The 14,944-nt window shown below is 36.9% G+C and overlaps 1 protein-coding gene across 15 annotated transcripts in view; it reads right to left on the bottom strand.

The window, feature by feature from the left end:
- Positions 1 to 14,944, bottom strand: part of PTPRM (protein tyrosine phosphatase receptor type M) — a 505,106-nt gene that overhangs the window by 234,632 nt on the left and 255,530 nt on the right. For all 15 annotated transcript variants that reach the window (XM_030011784.1, XM_030011791.1, XM_030011783.2 and 12 more), the window contains one exon: positions 725 to 1,033. In XM_030011784.1, coding sequence (XP_029867644.1) covers positions 725 to 1,033 — 309 coding nt within the window. The remainder of the gene's footprint in view (positions 1 to 724; positions 1,034 to 14,944) is intronic.

Below are 14,944 nucleotides of genomic sequence, written 5' to 3'. Positions count from 1 at the left end.
TGATCAATTCAACAAGGAAGTCCCATTTTGGTATCACAGCTAACAGAGCTCCAGTAAACTCTCTGCATGTATAATCACAATAGTATCACAAAGGACTTAGGAAGATGGTATAAGCTTTTCATGCAATATTATTAGAGCATTACAGAGACACAGCAGCCAATTCTGCCATCCCTGCTTCAAAAAAGACACTCACAAATTACATTATTGCTCAAAATTAAAAAAAAGAGATCTGAAAACCCCATGTTAGCTGAAAATTACTAAAAGAAAGGGAATATCTATATATTTCAATGTCTGTATATGGAATTGTCTGAATAAGCAGCTAAAAGTGTCCAGTGGTTGGAAAGCCAAAGCTAGGGAAATTGAAACTGCAAATCAAGAACAATTATTTAATGTTGAGCATACCACTCTATAGAAAAGCTTACATGAGGGTACTGTGGACAATCATCTGAAATTTCTTCAAACTGATACTGGAGCCTTTAAGAGGCAGAACATAGTTCAAGCACAAGTTATAAGTTTAATGAAGAAATGATTAAATCATTTGTGATGTTATAGGTTACGTAAAAGATCATTATAACACTTTGAATGGACTCTTTACTGCCTTAAAATTGGTGAAGTTGGTGGAAAATCTGTTACAGATTCTAGTGAAAGTTCAACATGCACTTATGTAGAAAAGAGTATTGACTATCAAGGCAGTATGCACGTACAACGTAAATACAAAACTCACCATCTTCATCAGTTTGTACCACAAGTTCTTGGCTTTCTTTTCGTCCTTCAGGATTCATTAGTACTAATTTGATGCTGACATTTGTGTATGGTGATAGATTAGTAATTGTGTGCTGGGGATGTGAACTTTCTGTATCCCAGCTCACTTCTTCTCTCACTTGCTCTTGTCCTCCAGCCTGGTAACGGTAATGGACTGTGAGGTTGTATCGATGGCAACGTGTGACATTATATCCAAATGGTTCCCAGCAAATAGTGATTTGTCTAGATTTGATCTCCACAACCTCTAATTTTCGTGGCCCACGCATTGGATCTGCAAAATTACCAACATAATTCTGGTATGATTATTTATTCATATTATAATAGTAAGTAACATGAATAATAAGAAGTTACAGAGTTCTGTAAATATGACATATAAGCAGAAACAGGATTTCATTGCTTTATCTCTCATAGTGCAAATGACAATAGAAGTATATGTCTCTGAAAAATCAGGAAAAAAAAACAGTGAGAAAAGGAGAGAGAAGTCTCTTTGCTGAAAAAAGAAGAACAAACAAAATACCAAAAAGTTTTTATGCTGAAACTCAAAGTGCACAATACAGTTGAAATGATGCTTACTTTTCTACCTGTTGCTTGCAAAACCAAAAAAAAGTCCAATTTTTTTGACTAATTAATTTGTGTTAACACTTTTAGAGCAAAAACCTCACAAAACAAGTATCTAAAAAGAAAAAGTAATTTTAGGGGAAACTTGCAAATACATGGTGATTTTCTTGAAGGACTGTTTATACAAAGAAAAAGTGTTAGGTGGTTCTTCAGCTATTTCTTATTCATTTGTTTTTAAGTTAAGACTGAATGCAACTACTCAGTCTCTATTTGGCCAGGACATTAAGTTAATATTCCAATTGCTTTAAAATAGTCCATAGGGTTCTTTTCCCATAAACATTAGTTGTTAATAGCATCTTTCTTTTTTTTTTTTTTTTTACCACATCTAAAATAAACAGTACAAATACTTCAGTTTGTAGTTGTGGTTTAGCAAAGAATCAAAAGAAAAAGGCAGGAGGCACATCAGCCAATATCCTACTGCATCTGTGCTTTCCTAGAGATCTCCCAGTTGATAACCAGCCATAAATCACATCTAACAAAATCATACCCAAGAACTTATGGCTATCTATATACAAGAACCAAAGATTGTGGTTGATGAAGTTAAATTTGCTTCAGTCCTACTGGTCCCAGCAATTGAGATAGAAAAGCGAACCCAAATTTCCACCATATTACAGCAAAACCACTGAGTTGACACCTCCTTCCATTTTCAAAACACTGTCAATTAATAGAGCTGTTATACCCATTTAGCAATAATTTGTTTTTTTTCATATTGGAGCCCTCAACAAGATTAAAGACAATGTCTGGTTTTATCCACTGCTTCACTGGTTAAATGCTTAGAAGACTTTTAATGAGCTAGAAGCCTCTTGTACATAAACAAATTAATATGCATCTTCCCTCTTTTATGTTTATTAATCAACATGTGCTCACTAGGAATGTTCTAAACAATTTACACAGGATTTCATCTTTTTACTTTTTAATAAAATCCCTGCATGCTTGAAATATTTGTTCAAAGATGTTATTCATCTTAACTCCTTGAAGAAAAGGTGTTAAGAAATTACTTGTTCTAACATCTACAAAGCAGGGTATTTTTTCCCCTTTCAAATCTTCCAGCATTTTTTTATTTTTATTTTTTTTTACCACTGCCCAACAGTGTTGATCACCAATCTAGAATATTTGCCAACTGGTGACAAAATGGCAAAGCAAAACAAATTCAGTAACAGAATCCTGGTCTCCTTTCTAGTGACTAGACTGACTGGTAAAAATGTCCTCACCAAGGATAAATCACTATAGAGCCATTACACTCAGACACCCCAGCTAAGAATCCTGGTGTCTGTGGTATTTGGGATATTTTCCATTGGTACAAGAATTAAGATTAATGAGAAGAAAACTGCAAAGACTAGCAAGTCCTAGAGTTTCATGTCTTCCTTAAGCATTTACTTCTGCATAATTCAGACATAAATTTCACAAAAAAGGAGTCTTCCTTTTTTTTGGTTTCATATCAGCTTCTAAGCATCTCTTCATTTAGGTCAGACTATGAATAGCAAAGGACATTTGATGGGTATTGTGTAACTGTAATGCTACCTGAATGGGCCAAATAGGACTAGAAAAGCAACAAAATTGAGGTGACCCTGACATACAACATTAAGCAGCTGAACAAAGCTCCTAGCTGCAACAATATGCAACAGACTGCTTAGTTCCACAGTAGGCACATCAGAAATTCACAGGGGAGTTGAGAAATAATTTCATTAGAGACATAAAGCTAATTCATAGCATTTTAAAACTGAAATCAAGTGGCTGTACAAAAAAAATGGATCAAAATTTTTCCAAGATTTCTGCCCAGGAGGAAGATATTCTTGTTTTGTTACCTTAATAAGAAGTGCAAGTTAGCCCTCTAGTTAAATCTTTAAGTCATTGCTATGAGAATGACAGATACATTTTTACTTCTAACAAAACAGACAAGGGAAAAAAGAGATTTGATTGTAAAAGATGGAGACATTACAGCTTTTCTTGATATTCACAGGATAAAGCTCATCAGACAAGGCAAATACCCTGGATGCTTTGGTTCCTGACTTGATTCCGTAATCTATAGTATCAGATAGCTGCACAGCTCATATCTGTTTTTCTTACCATTCACTCAGAGATTATGCAAGTGATAGGGCCCTAATGACCCCTTGTGGGTAAGTGTGGTGTGTCAACCAGTCAATGGGTCAACCAGTCAATGACAGCACTTAATGGAAAGAAAGGGAGAGGTAGGATATAAAAAACCCTGGGACATAGCACAGAAAGACATATAAAGAAAAATAAAGCAAGATCTTATATGATACATGTCACGGATGAAGTCATGCATTTCACTCACATGAGAGAAGCAACAATATATTTTGATATAAGAGAATGAGTTAACAAAGTTCAATGGTAAATTCGACAGTGGTTTAACAAGATTCGGTGGCAAGGTACACTTGAGTATTTACTGCATAGATGACAGGGTCAGACAAAACTGTCAGGGAGACCCTCCCATTGAGTCATGAGGTTCAGAAGTGATCCCCTTGCGTTCTAAACTCCTTCTCAGATGGGAGTTCAGGTGTGATTGGATCCAGACTTAGTCCCAGACCTGGTCAATGGTTTATGTCTAAAGGATTACACATGCGCCATCAATCCTTTACATCAATGCACCAAGTGGCATAACCACTGGTTAATGGGGGATGTCCACAGAGAAAGTGAGGTTGAATATTCCAAAGAGGTCCATGAAAGAGCCTCTGAAGATAAAGGCCTGTACTCCAAAGAATTTACCCATTTTGTGTCCTCAACCTCACTTTTAAATTCTCCAAATGGACATGGTTACTGGATTAGATGATGCTTTATTATTTCGTTCATCCAATAAACCTAATCCCTGAAGTACCACTACTTTATTTGCTTTATTTATTTTTCTTTCCAATACTACACTTCTTTCATTTATCAGACATGACTTCATTACAGACCTGAGGATCTCAGTTCTCATCTGCTCTATATAGTTGAGTTCTCAGTCATCACAAATCTGTATGCTTCAAGTACCTGACAATTTTTGGATAAGATCAATTAATTCATACAGTAAGCAGGAAAGAGATGAAGCAAAACATGTCTACTTTTAACCAGAAAAAAAGGCTAAGGTAACAATGGAATTTTTGGATTAAAAAACCATGTAGCTCAAAACAGTCATGAAAAATAGCAGTTATTGCAACAAAAGACAGAAAAAGAGTTTCCATTTGATCAAGTTAGCACTGAGCTTCTCTGGTGGTACCGTTGTATACCCCAGGGTAAATATTTAATGTGATATGGTTCTGAGAGCACAGTACATCACTTCCAATACACTGGAAAGTATATGCTCTTCATCATGAGGATGCAGGATACCTGGGGAAAGAAAACTGTTATGCAACACAAAAAGAATGACAGCTAATGACTATGGTTTAAAAGGGAAACTTGAATTAATTACCACTACGTGATGACTTCATTTAGTTGATTTTATTTTCTACAAGGTCTTTTTATCACTTTCCCATGGTAAGTTCACAACTTTTAAGTGGAAAAGTAAGCATTCTATTGAGATGCTGCTGTTGTGCTCATGAGACTTGCACTAACTATTCATGTAGTACTTCAAGGTTGTCATCCTAGCAATGGTCTGCTGTTGTTACCTTGCATCAGGTAAGGTAAGTGATGGCTACATAGAGAAGTGTCATTTCACAATGCTAATCACAACTGGAACCACATTTTTTTAGAGTAGAATATGAATAAGGAGATTAATATACCATCCTGATTATATTATATGCAACATAATACACCTCATACCACAACAGCTATTTGCTGAACCTTTGTTTTTCCTTACTTGGTAAAGGCCCACCTGCAGAGAGGTTATACAGCCAGACCTCTCCACTCACTCTGCAGTTCTCTAGATGAACTGAGTCTCTGTTGTTCCTCAGTATTCCAGCTATTTTCTTATGCCTCACTGGTACAAGTCATGAGGGGAATGGGGAAAATAAGGCTGACCAATTCATAAGAGAAGAGGTTTTCCTCCCAAAGGAGCACACTGCCTGTCATGCCTGAAGCTTAGCCACTTAGTTCTTACTAATTCCCCTGCTGGCACCTGCAGCATATTTCATACTGCTCTCCTTCTGTCAGCTTCAGCAGGGTATCAAGCAGTGAAGTCTGACAGTTGCAGCTCTGACGTGAGGGACCAGCAAGCCTGGTTCTAGCCCCTGGCACTTTAGCATCCCATTTAATTGGTGATCTTGGCTCCTTCTCTGCTCCGCTCTCTTTTCCTGAGAATATGGAGCAGAGACTGACAGACAGGATCAATTCCATTGCAGCTGCAATTCACAGCTCATTTCTCTGGAACTTCACACTTTACCTCTTACACAAGTACAATGCTTTTTCAGAAACTCAATTTCAGAATCACAGAGACATTTAGCTGTATTTTTAGCATCCTGTCATTGATCATCAAAACTTGGGTTTAGAATGAAAACTCAGATGGGAAGTTTTGTCTTTTCACCACAGACTGCACAGACCTACTGAAATAAGAGGTGAAGAAAGGAACGGCATGGTGATTTTCTGCCACTCCATGATACTCCAGTAGCTGCAGACATCTAGTATGTGTTAGATACTATTTGAAAGACATCTGAACAATAGGAATGAAGATTTTACTTCTTTCTTAGGCAAAGTACTAGTGTGGTTTAGCTCTGCAACAACTCTTGTGATTTAAATTCCAGATTGGACTCTATTGTCCTTCCACAGGAAGTAAGGGATGAACAGAACAAGAAAATATACAAATTTAAGATGAAAACAGAATCATTTGAGATTTAAGATATTATCCACTACAACTCTTTTAAACACAAAAGTTAATTAATGATAATTAAATGTACAAAATTTGTCACAAATTGCCTAAGCAGTCTCGTTTAAATCACTTAACATCTTTTCACATCAATTCACTCTGAGTAAAGTGGGAGTCATAGTATTCTAGCATCAGTATCAGAGGGTATCACATATAATTTCATGAATGCCTGCAAGGAACTTGCATACTACAGTGATGGAGACCATAAGCACATACACACTTCCAACTTCATTCCACATGCTAAATCAGGGCTACATCTGATTCAGCAGACAATTTAAGCCACATGCTTTGTTTCAAACAAGACTACTTGTGTTTTAAGTAAGTCAAACACATGCACTAAGAGTTCACCAGCACTGGTAAAAGTGATCAGGCTGGCAGTGCACTTTACTGAATCAGAAGTACTTTCCAGGGAAGAACAAAACAGAACAGCTGAGAAGGTGACATGGAAAGTTCACTTTTCCCTGCAAAAAACCTAAAACATTAAACACTTAAAAAACTTCCAGCAACGGAGATCACAAATCTTACTTTATATATATCTATGCACACCATAGTTCATCCATATTTCTCTTTACTTGGTAAAACCCCACCTGCAGAGGTTATAAAGCCACACTTCTCTACTCAACTCGACAGTTCTCCAGATAAACAGACACTCTGCTGCTCCTCAGTAGTCTAGATATTATGTTATGCCTCAGGGGCACAGATCATGAGGTAATGAAATATTGTTTCATCTATAGGGGAACAAACTACATGCCTCCTGAGCCAGCTGCTATCAAAGTAACAATGTTTGGTTTGTTTTTAGAAAACTTATCTCAAGATTTGTATACATCTATAGTCAACACCAACCAAGAAAGTAGGTAAAATATTTTACTAGTTTGGCTTGTCCTTATTTGATTTGATTTGATATCCGATCTATACATGACTACAAACAATTTGAGGTTGTTTGCAAACTTGGTCAGACGGTTTTGTAAAAGATCACATTCAACTGTGATGGAGTGATATCTATACTGTAATTATTCTTCATCTGAGTTCTCCAACAACAGATTCAAGTTCAAAAAGAGCCCTTCTTTGCTCAAGACACCACATGATTTATCAGATCTGGTAACAGATCAGGGTTTTTTGAATTCCAATTTACCAAAAGCTACAGAAAGAAATAATGGGCTAGATTTTGGGTGGTGTAATTTCACAGCTTTTTAACACATTTTTATTTCAGTCACTAGAAATACTTTGATTTTACACAGCTGAATTTCAAACCCAAAGGAGCAGTCATATTTGTTAATATAAAGAACTGCTTTTAGTTAGGACTAGAGGAAGAAAAGGGGCAATTTACCTTCATGATTTTTCATACTGTCCATTATTTGGGTTATAAAAGAAGGGAATCAAGCAAAGAGAAGGCAAACAAAGAAACAAAGGGACAAATGACTCAGGAGTAAAACCAAAATCCTAATATGATGTTGCTGATGTCATTGTCCTGCTGAGTCCAATAATTTTAAAGTGAAATCAAAGACTAAGCTACCAGTGCGCACAAAGCTGTTGAAGATGCAGAAACAACCCTTGGAGTAAAGAGAGGCACATTAGAGGTTGGTCATCTTACTTACCTAAGAACACATCGTGTTGTGGCAGCAAGCAAAAATGTTAAAAGCAGCAAAGAACAACTGTAAATTTCTAACAAGCTTGAAACACTGGTTTCATCTGGGATATCTCTACTTCCTGTCATGAAGCAGCCACAGAAATTGATAGCAATAGTTACTAAGATTATTCAGGTAAAAGTAAATGACCACAGAAGATATCCAGCATCTCCTGGAAAGACTTCAAGTTATGGTATTTAAAATTCTTTACCAATCTTTCACTGTTACTTGCTAATAGCATTTCCAACATGTCCCTCCTTCTGCAAAAATAGTTGCCTCCCACAGAAAAGCAGCACTTCTCTCATTCTTCTAAACGTACTCCCTGACACTTTAAAAAATGTTGGGATGCAAGCCCTGCAGAGTTTCAGCGCTAATGAGAGAAAGAACTATGAGACAGAAAAACTGAAATGATAGTCACCTGCAATCCAAAAGAGGAAGAAATAATCAGTTTTTTATATATATATTATATGCTGAAAACTAGACTATACCTGTTTTTCTTCAAGCATATTCTGGAAAAAACGGCTTCTTTTAAAAAAAAAAAAAATTCTTCTTTTTAATTATATTCTTTTAATTATACTCATTTGTCTTCCACAGTCAAAATGCCAGTGGAGGAAGATGAACACAAGGGTGTATGCAGCCTAAAGTTATCAGGATGCTAACTTTGAGCAGTAGCCTGTGGGGATCCCTTCTGCACCCTTCCAAGTTATTGCAGACTTAAAAGCATTGAGAGGCAGGAATAAGCTTCCTGCATATGTTTCCCCCAGCAACTTGAGCCAGCTTGAATCCTCACTCACTTCTCCTCAAATTCAAATGTGAGATATACTAGAGGCCTACTTTTTCCAGGAAGGATCATAAGTACTAATATCAGTTTATCACTAGAAGAATTCTTTTTGTAATATTTCAAGCTGAAACACAGGCTAAAAATATAGGAATTCTTGGGAGAGAACCAAGATATTTAGCCAATTATAGAACATTCATTGAAAGCACATTCTAATAAGCACCCAAGGCATCAGCTCACAAAAAATAAGTGTAGCTGTTGCTTGAAACCAGATGAGGCATGGGATTTAAGCTTTTAGTAATGTATTATTACAAGCACTGGATACAGAGACATGAATGAGTGACACAATCCTCCATGAGAGTTTCCTTAACTTTTTCATCCCTTATTCTCCAATTCATGGCTACGCTTATCCCATGAGGCCTACGTCTTCAGGCCGACATTCACAGTTGCAAAATACATTGGTCTAATAATCAGTAACACCCTTTTAAAGTTAGTAGTATTTTTTAAGTGTTAGTTTCTACACAATGTTTTCTTCCATGAAAGAGCTGATATGAACTTTTCACTTTATAGTAAAATTTAAATCTGAACCAATGCAAATTGAATCTAATATATCTTTATGTTGTCATTTTATAGGTATACTCTGAATGGTGAGTCATTTAAATTCTAACACATTTAAATAAGGAATGAAAGAAAAACATCATTTGATATATTTTTGTCAAATTACCTACATTACATGATTACTCCTCCACAATCAAAATCAGATTTTAAGTATGAATGATACAAACAAGATTACATTCCGAATCTGCAGCAGAGATTTTAGTTGCTTGCTTGAAATGACATACCTAGCTATTCAGTAATCACTTTATAATAACCCCTTTCATTTCTAAATCTACTTAGCCATCAGCTACTAGTGAGGAAAATGCTGGCAGTGGTTTTTACAACTACACATTAGTTTTACATTTCATGACAAGCTAATTCTAGAGAGTTTGAAAGACAGACAAGCATGTGTTCTTAAGGTTTTCTTTCTTTTGCATGAAGGAAGCACACATCTAACTGAGAAATGAAAAATAAAGAGTGCAGACATACACTTCTCACTTCACACATATGGCAGTGACAATTTATCCTAACTTCACCCCAGGAACTTCCGTGAATATGTAAATCAACAAGAAATAAAAGGTTGCGACAAATACCTCTCAGAAGAATTATTATGGCAAGATGGCAAATAAAGTGCCTACTTCTGGTAGATGCTACCTTTGGTAGATACTTGGATCAACATGATCTTTGAGGAAAATTAAAGTCAAATGACCCTCTTGATTGAATCTATCACAGGCATTTAACCCTTTTTCTGAGTTGATCACATGGCTGGTTTAAAGTGTCATTATCGTCCCTTTCTATCACATGTCCATTGTATGTTAACAAAGCAGATGTCATTATCACCTGATCTGACACAGAGACGCATTTAACCAGACATGTACCTCCACACCTGTGGCACCCTTCAGAATTTGGCACAGGTAACAGACTTCTAGACCAATTTATACAGCGTGCAGCCCAGATGCTCCTCATATTTGAGAAGCCGCAGCCAACACAAAGAAAGCTGAAGGAACGAGGAATTGCTCTTGTGGCCACCTGACATACCTCCTTTACACAGTTACTATGCAACAGTATTGTCTTCACTGAACATGAAACCATCTGGTAATACAGGGTCAATACAGAAGCTTTCAGATATACTAAGAGATAGTGCAGGTGACTGTCTCATATTTAAGTATATTCATGAGAACAACAGACATAATTTGACCATGCACCATGAACAGGGGAAATAGCATTAATGTAACATACACTATTCTACTCAGTGGTCAAAAACTGGGAACCCAGGAGAACAGTATAAACACTTAGAAGTTCTGGTGTGAGGGAAAAATCTTTTTTCTAGCCCATTTTCCTGGAAATGGCTGGAATACATCTATGACGTTGTAGTATGGCAAAATGTTCTCTTTATACACTAATACAGTACGTCTATTTTTTTATAGTAAGTGCCTCAATCACCTTCTAATTGTGATGGCACACCTTCTAATAGTAATGGCAAACCATGCACTGTTTGCTCTGCTGTGTGACACACTAGCATGTTTGAACTCATTAAGTTTTATGGTACAGCTGCTTGAGTTGCCTCTGAAGTCAACTGGAGAAAAGATAAACCATTGTGTAAATTAGTGAAGGTTTCAGCTGCTCAATACCTGCCATGAAAGTGGAAGCCCAGAGACTGTTTATTATGTTGCGCAAAAGAATAAATGGGCAATGCTGTTTCATAGATCAGTCAGAATAAGATGTAGCAGCATGTTCTGGTTATCACTGTGGCCTATTGCTACTGACAAATCACATTAATTCAGAGCCGTTACGTATAGTGGTGTTAGCTAAATTAGGGATTGAAAACAGGCCTTTATTGAATCTAGATGACAGGACAACATGGTCATATAAATCTACATAAAATAGAAAATGCCACCAATCAATGTTACTCATCTAAAAAGAATATTTACCATTCTTTCTAATCTGACACATGCAATCAACCTTAACTAAATGATGTAGAGTGAGATTGGTTTTGACAAATAACTCTCAGATGCATAAACCTGATAAATGAATCAGATTCTCTGTAACAACTGGTAAAAGAAACTTTGAACTTACATACATGTCAAAAGGGAACAGAATATTCTGTCTTCCTACTACACTATTACGTGCTAACTACTATTAACATGTAAGTACAATAGTAAATGAGAGGTAAGTACTGTAAAGTTGAGCAGATCATCTGTTTAATTTGTGACAAGACCCTTTTCCCAAAAGAACCTCCTATGTAATTCCCAGTCAGTCTGGATACAGCCTTTAACTTTCCTTGGGTTGGGCCCATCATCAGCACGCTTCCAGGAGCTTCACACAAGCCTGAGGAGTTACGAGCTACTGAGTAAATGAAGGTGCTTTTTCACCCACCAATCTAAACCACCATCTATGTATTTGTACATTGTCAGTAACTAATAAATCGGGCCTCAGTATCAGTTGCAACACTGAACTCTGATTCCTTTCTCAAGCTAGCACAAACAAGAACAGTACTTTACTCAGACTTTCTTAAAAGAAGCAAAATACAAACTTCTCCTATGCTAGCTGGGTAATTCACTAAGTTTTGGATGTTTTAATTTAGAATGATATAAGAACTTTTATCAATTTTATAGGTAAAGTAATTTTTGTTTTTCTGTGTATTGGGCCACCTTGTATGAAAGGAATTTCTTGCTGATTATCTTTCCCATTCAATAACTATACACAATGTCTTTATACATTAAAGCACTTGAAAAGTACCTACATTAAGAATATACACTGTTGACTCTGTTGGTTGAATATATTCAGCCTTTTTTTTCCTGCTATATCACAATATCTAGAAAATTTCTTGAAGAACTCCCCCAGATTGCTCCCTCTCTGGCAGATTTCTTGGAATTTTCCTGTGACAGCTGAAGAAGTTATTTGCCACCAGCGTTCTCTGCTACACCATTCCCTGTAAAAAGCAAACATAAGGAAATATGCTTGCTGATGAAGGGAATTTATACTGTTATACTGTACTATGAAATACAGAAGAAACCAGCCCATCCTTGCTTCTGATACATTCATAACAAGGAAAGAAACTTCCAGTGGAGGAGGAAGGAGAAGAGCTGGTAAAAAGGGGTGTAGTGGATGGTAAACTGCTTCAAAGTTAATTCTCTTTTTCCTCATAAGAGTTAACAGTCCTAAGACTCCCACAGAAATGCATATACCTGGGACTTTGATGTCTGCCGCAGATACAGCAATTCATGATACTACTGATGAAAATCGTGAGCAAAGGAATACAAGCACAGAATAAAGAAGAAAATATGAAAATAAACATGCTTTTGTGTAACGTATCACAGGTTTAGTTAAGCCTGTCTTATTTCTTTTAAGTCATGCTTTATTTCCACACGTGGTCTTGAGCCTGTGTTGTTTATTTCCTTTCTCTAGTCATAAAGATTAATCATTTATCAGGACTACATTTCCCTATGCTGCCTGCAGCATCCCCTGCTTTAATTGCTACAGGTCACTTTGCATTTGGTTATGTCCTTTTGCTTCCTTCCCCTCTTCTAAATTTGGTCCTGTCAAATGGATTAAAGAATGTGTGTATTTATGCCAGAACCATAACTGACATGGAAGAACACAAAGCACCCATCAAATATTCAGGAAACTGGAGGTCATGGGAGGTTGCTAAAGTACCTGCAATGCTGAGTGAAGGAGAGGGGCCAGGACTAGATTACAGTTTCACTGGTCAAAGACAGGCAGTTACTTTCCTGTTGAGACATAAGCCAGCTCCACAGGTCACTCAGGAGCCCTGGATCACAGTTTTACTACACAGCTCAAGGAAAACACAGAAGAGGCGGCTGGTAAATGTCTACCAGAAATAAGCTGGTGTGACAAATTACAGAACTGCATATGACAGCAATTACATAAATCTGAAAACTGTCTAATTCTATCACCAGTGACCCAGGATTCAACGTCCATTAAGCATTGTTTTTTCCAATTGAACTGAACTAATGGAAAATAATTGCTACTCTGAAAAAGGTCATACACAAAGTAATAAAAAAGCAAGTGCTATACAGTTACTATATGTTACTCTAATTTGAATTTAAAAATTGCTGACATCTGTTATAAATCATGCAGCTTTCCAAACACAGAAGTTTCTCATCGCAGGCTTTCCTCTATCTCTATCACAATTACGAAAGTAAAAAATTCAGGATAATAACTTACATAGAGTTTGTGGAGTGCTCAGGTTTTCATTTTTAAGGGTGCTTTGCACAGAGAGTAAAAAGGAAGCAAAAAAAACCCCAAACTCCAAAGGCATAAAAGGCAACAAGAGCCTCCAACAGCTCAAAATCAGCAGCTCCCAGAGCTTTTGGTCACAGAATAGCCACAGAGGTGTCCTTATTTAAAAATGAAAATAAATTTTTAAAATAGTTTAATTTTAGAAAATAGAAAATATTCAGAAAGAGATAAACCACACGTTAAGTATCGAAATTTGCATTTGCGTTACAGGAAATGTAAGCTACTATTTGTAACTCAGAATTGAACCAAACGAGAAGGTGACAGTAGAAGAGCTGCTGCTTTTGCATTTGCAGAATGGTTTAGGGGTCACCTGTTATAATCTTGAATTATGATGATGCTTATTTTTTTGTCAGTAATCTACATGCACATAAAAATGGTTTGCTGGATTTAGTATACATATGCACACAAAATCTACAAATATTCATATAATGTATAACTAAAGCTAGAAGTTTCTCAACAACTGAGCATCTGCCTTTGTGCTTATGTAAGCCTGCCAGTAGCACAACTGCACTTTAAATTACGTTATAGTTGTAGGAACATATAATTTCATTGACTTGTAAATAAGATTGTGATATTCAGAACTCCATTTCCAATAGTTAATCTGAAAAAAATGGAACGTAGCCATTAATAAGATATTATAAACATTAATTGCTGTTGTTGGACTAGATGGTGCAAATGCTCCTGTGAAGTCTTCCAGACTGGATCTCAAAGGTCAACCGTAGAGACAAATCAGAAAAAAAAATGACAGAAAGACAATATGACAGAGACTTGAAATCAACAAAAGCTCATCTGATTGCTGGCCCCATCCAACCCATCAGCTAAAGTCTGTGTAGATCAGTATTACTGACACAGGTGATAGGACTTAGTGGTAAGATCCCTGTACTGGGGAATTTGAAACCTGAGCTCAGTTTCTGGCTTAGGCACTTGTCACCAGAAGATCATAAAAATCCCACTCAACACCTCAGAGTTGAATAACTAAATCCTCTGTTTGTAAAGCACTTTGATATTTATGGCTCAAAGGTGTTACGTTGGAAGAAGGTATTATTAGTTTTTCAGTATGCTCTGGAAGTTGAAAGAAAAGCAACATGAAAGTCAGGGTGTCTCTAGCTATTCCACTGCTGAGGACACTCAACCAATTAATACAACCACATTGAGTCTAAATGTATGTAGTCTGCTTCACTAATACATGACTTCAGAAAAGTCAACAAACTGATGTCAGGGAAGGCAGGCCCTTAATTCACGACAAACAGGTGAGTTAGGATGGTTCATTGGGTGCAGCTGCCCAGGCACTGGCAGTGGGGCTACAGGAGCGGCCTCTGTAAGGAGAGGCCGGGGCTGCCCGTGCTGGACACAGCCAGCTCCAACCAACTCACCACAGGGCACGGCTGTGAGGAGGGGGAATTTTGTTGTTTCAATGTGTCTTTCGCACTACCCAAAGCTATTTCAACTGGCAATAAATTAAATTAATTTTCCCCAAGTTGAGTCTGTTTTGCCTGTGACCCTAAC

This window comes from Aquila chrysaetos, chromosome 4, assembly GCF_900496995.4.
Source record: "Aquila chrysaetos chrysaetos chromosome 4, bAquChr1.4, whole genome shotgun sequence".
Classification (NCBI taxonomy): domain Eukaryota; kingdom Metazoa; phylum Chordata; class Aves; order Accipitriformes; family Accipitridae; genus Aquila; species Aquila chrysaetos.
The sequence above is the reverse complement of the archived record's forward strand: the minus strand, read 5'-3'. Positions and strand labels throughout refer to the sequence as shown.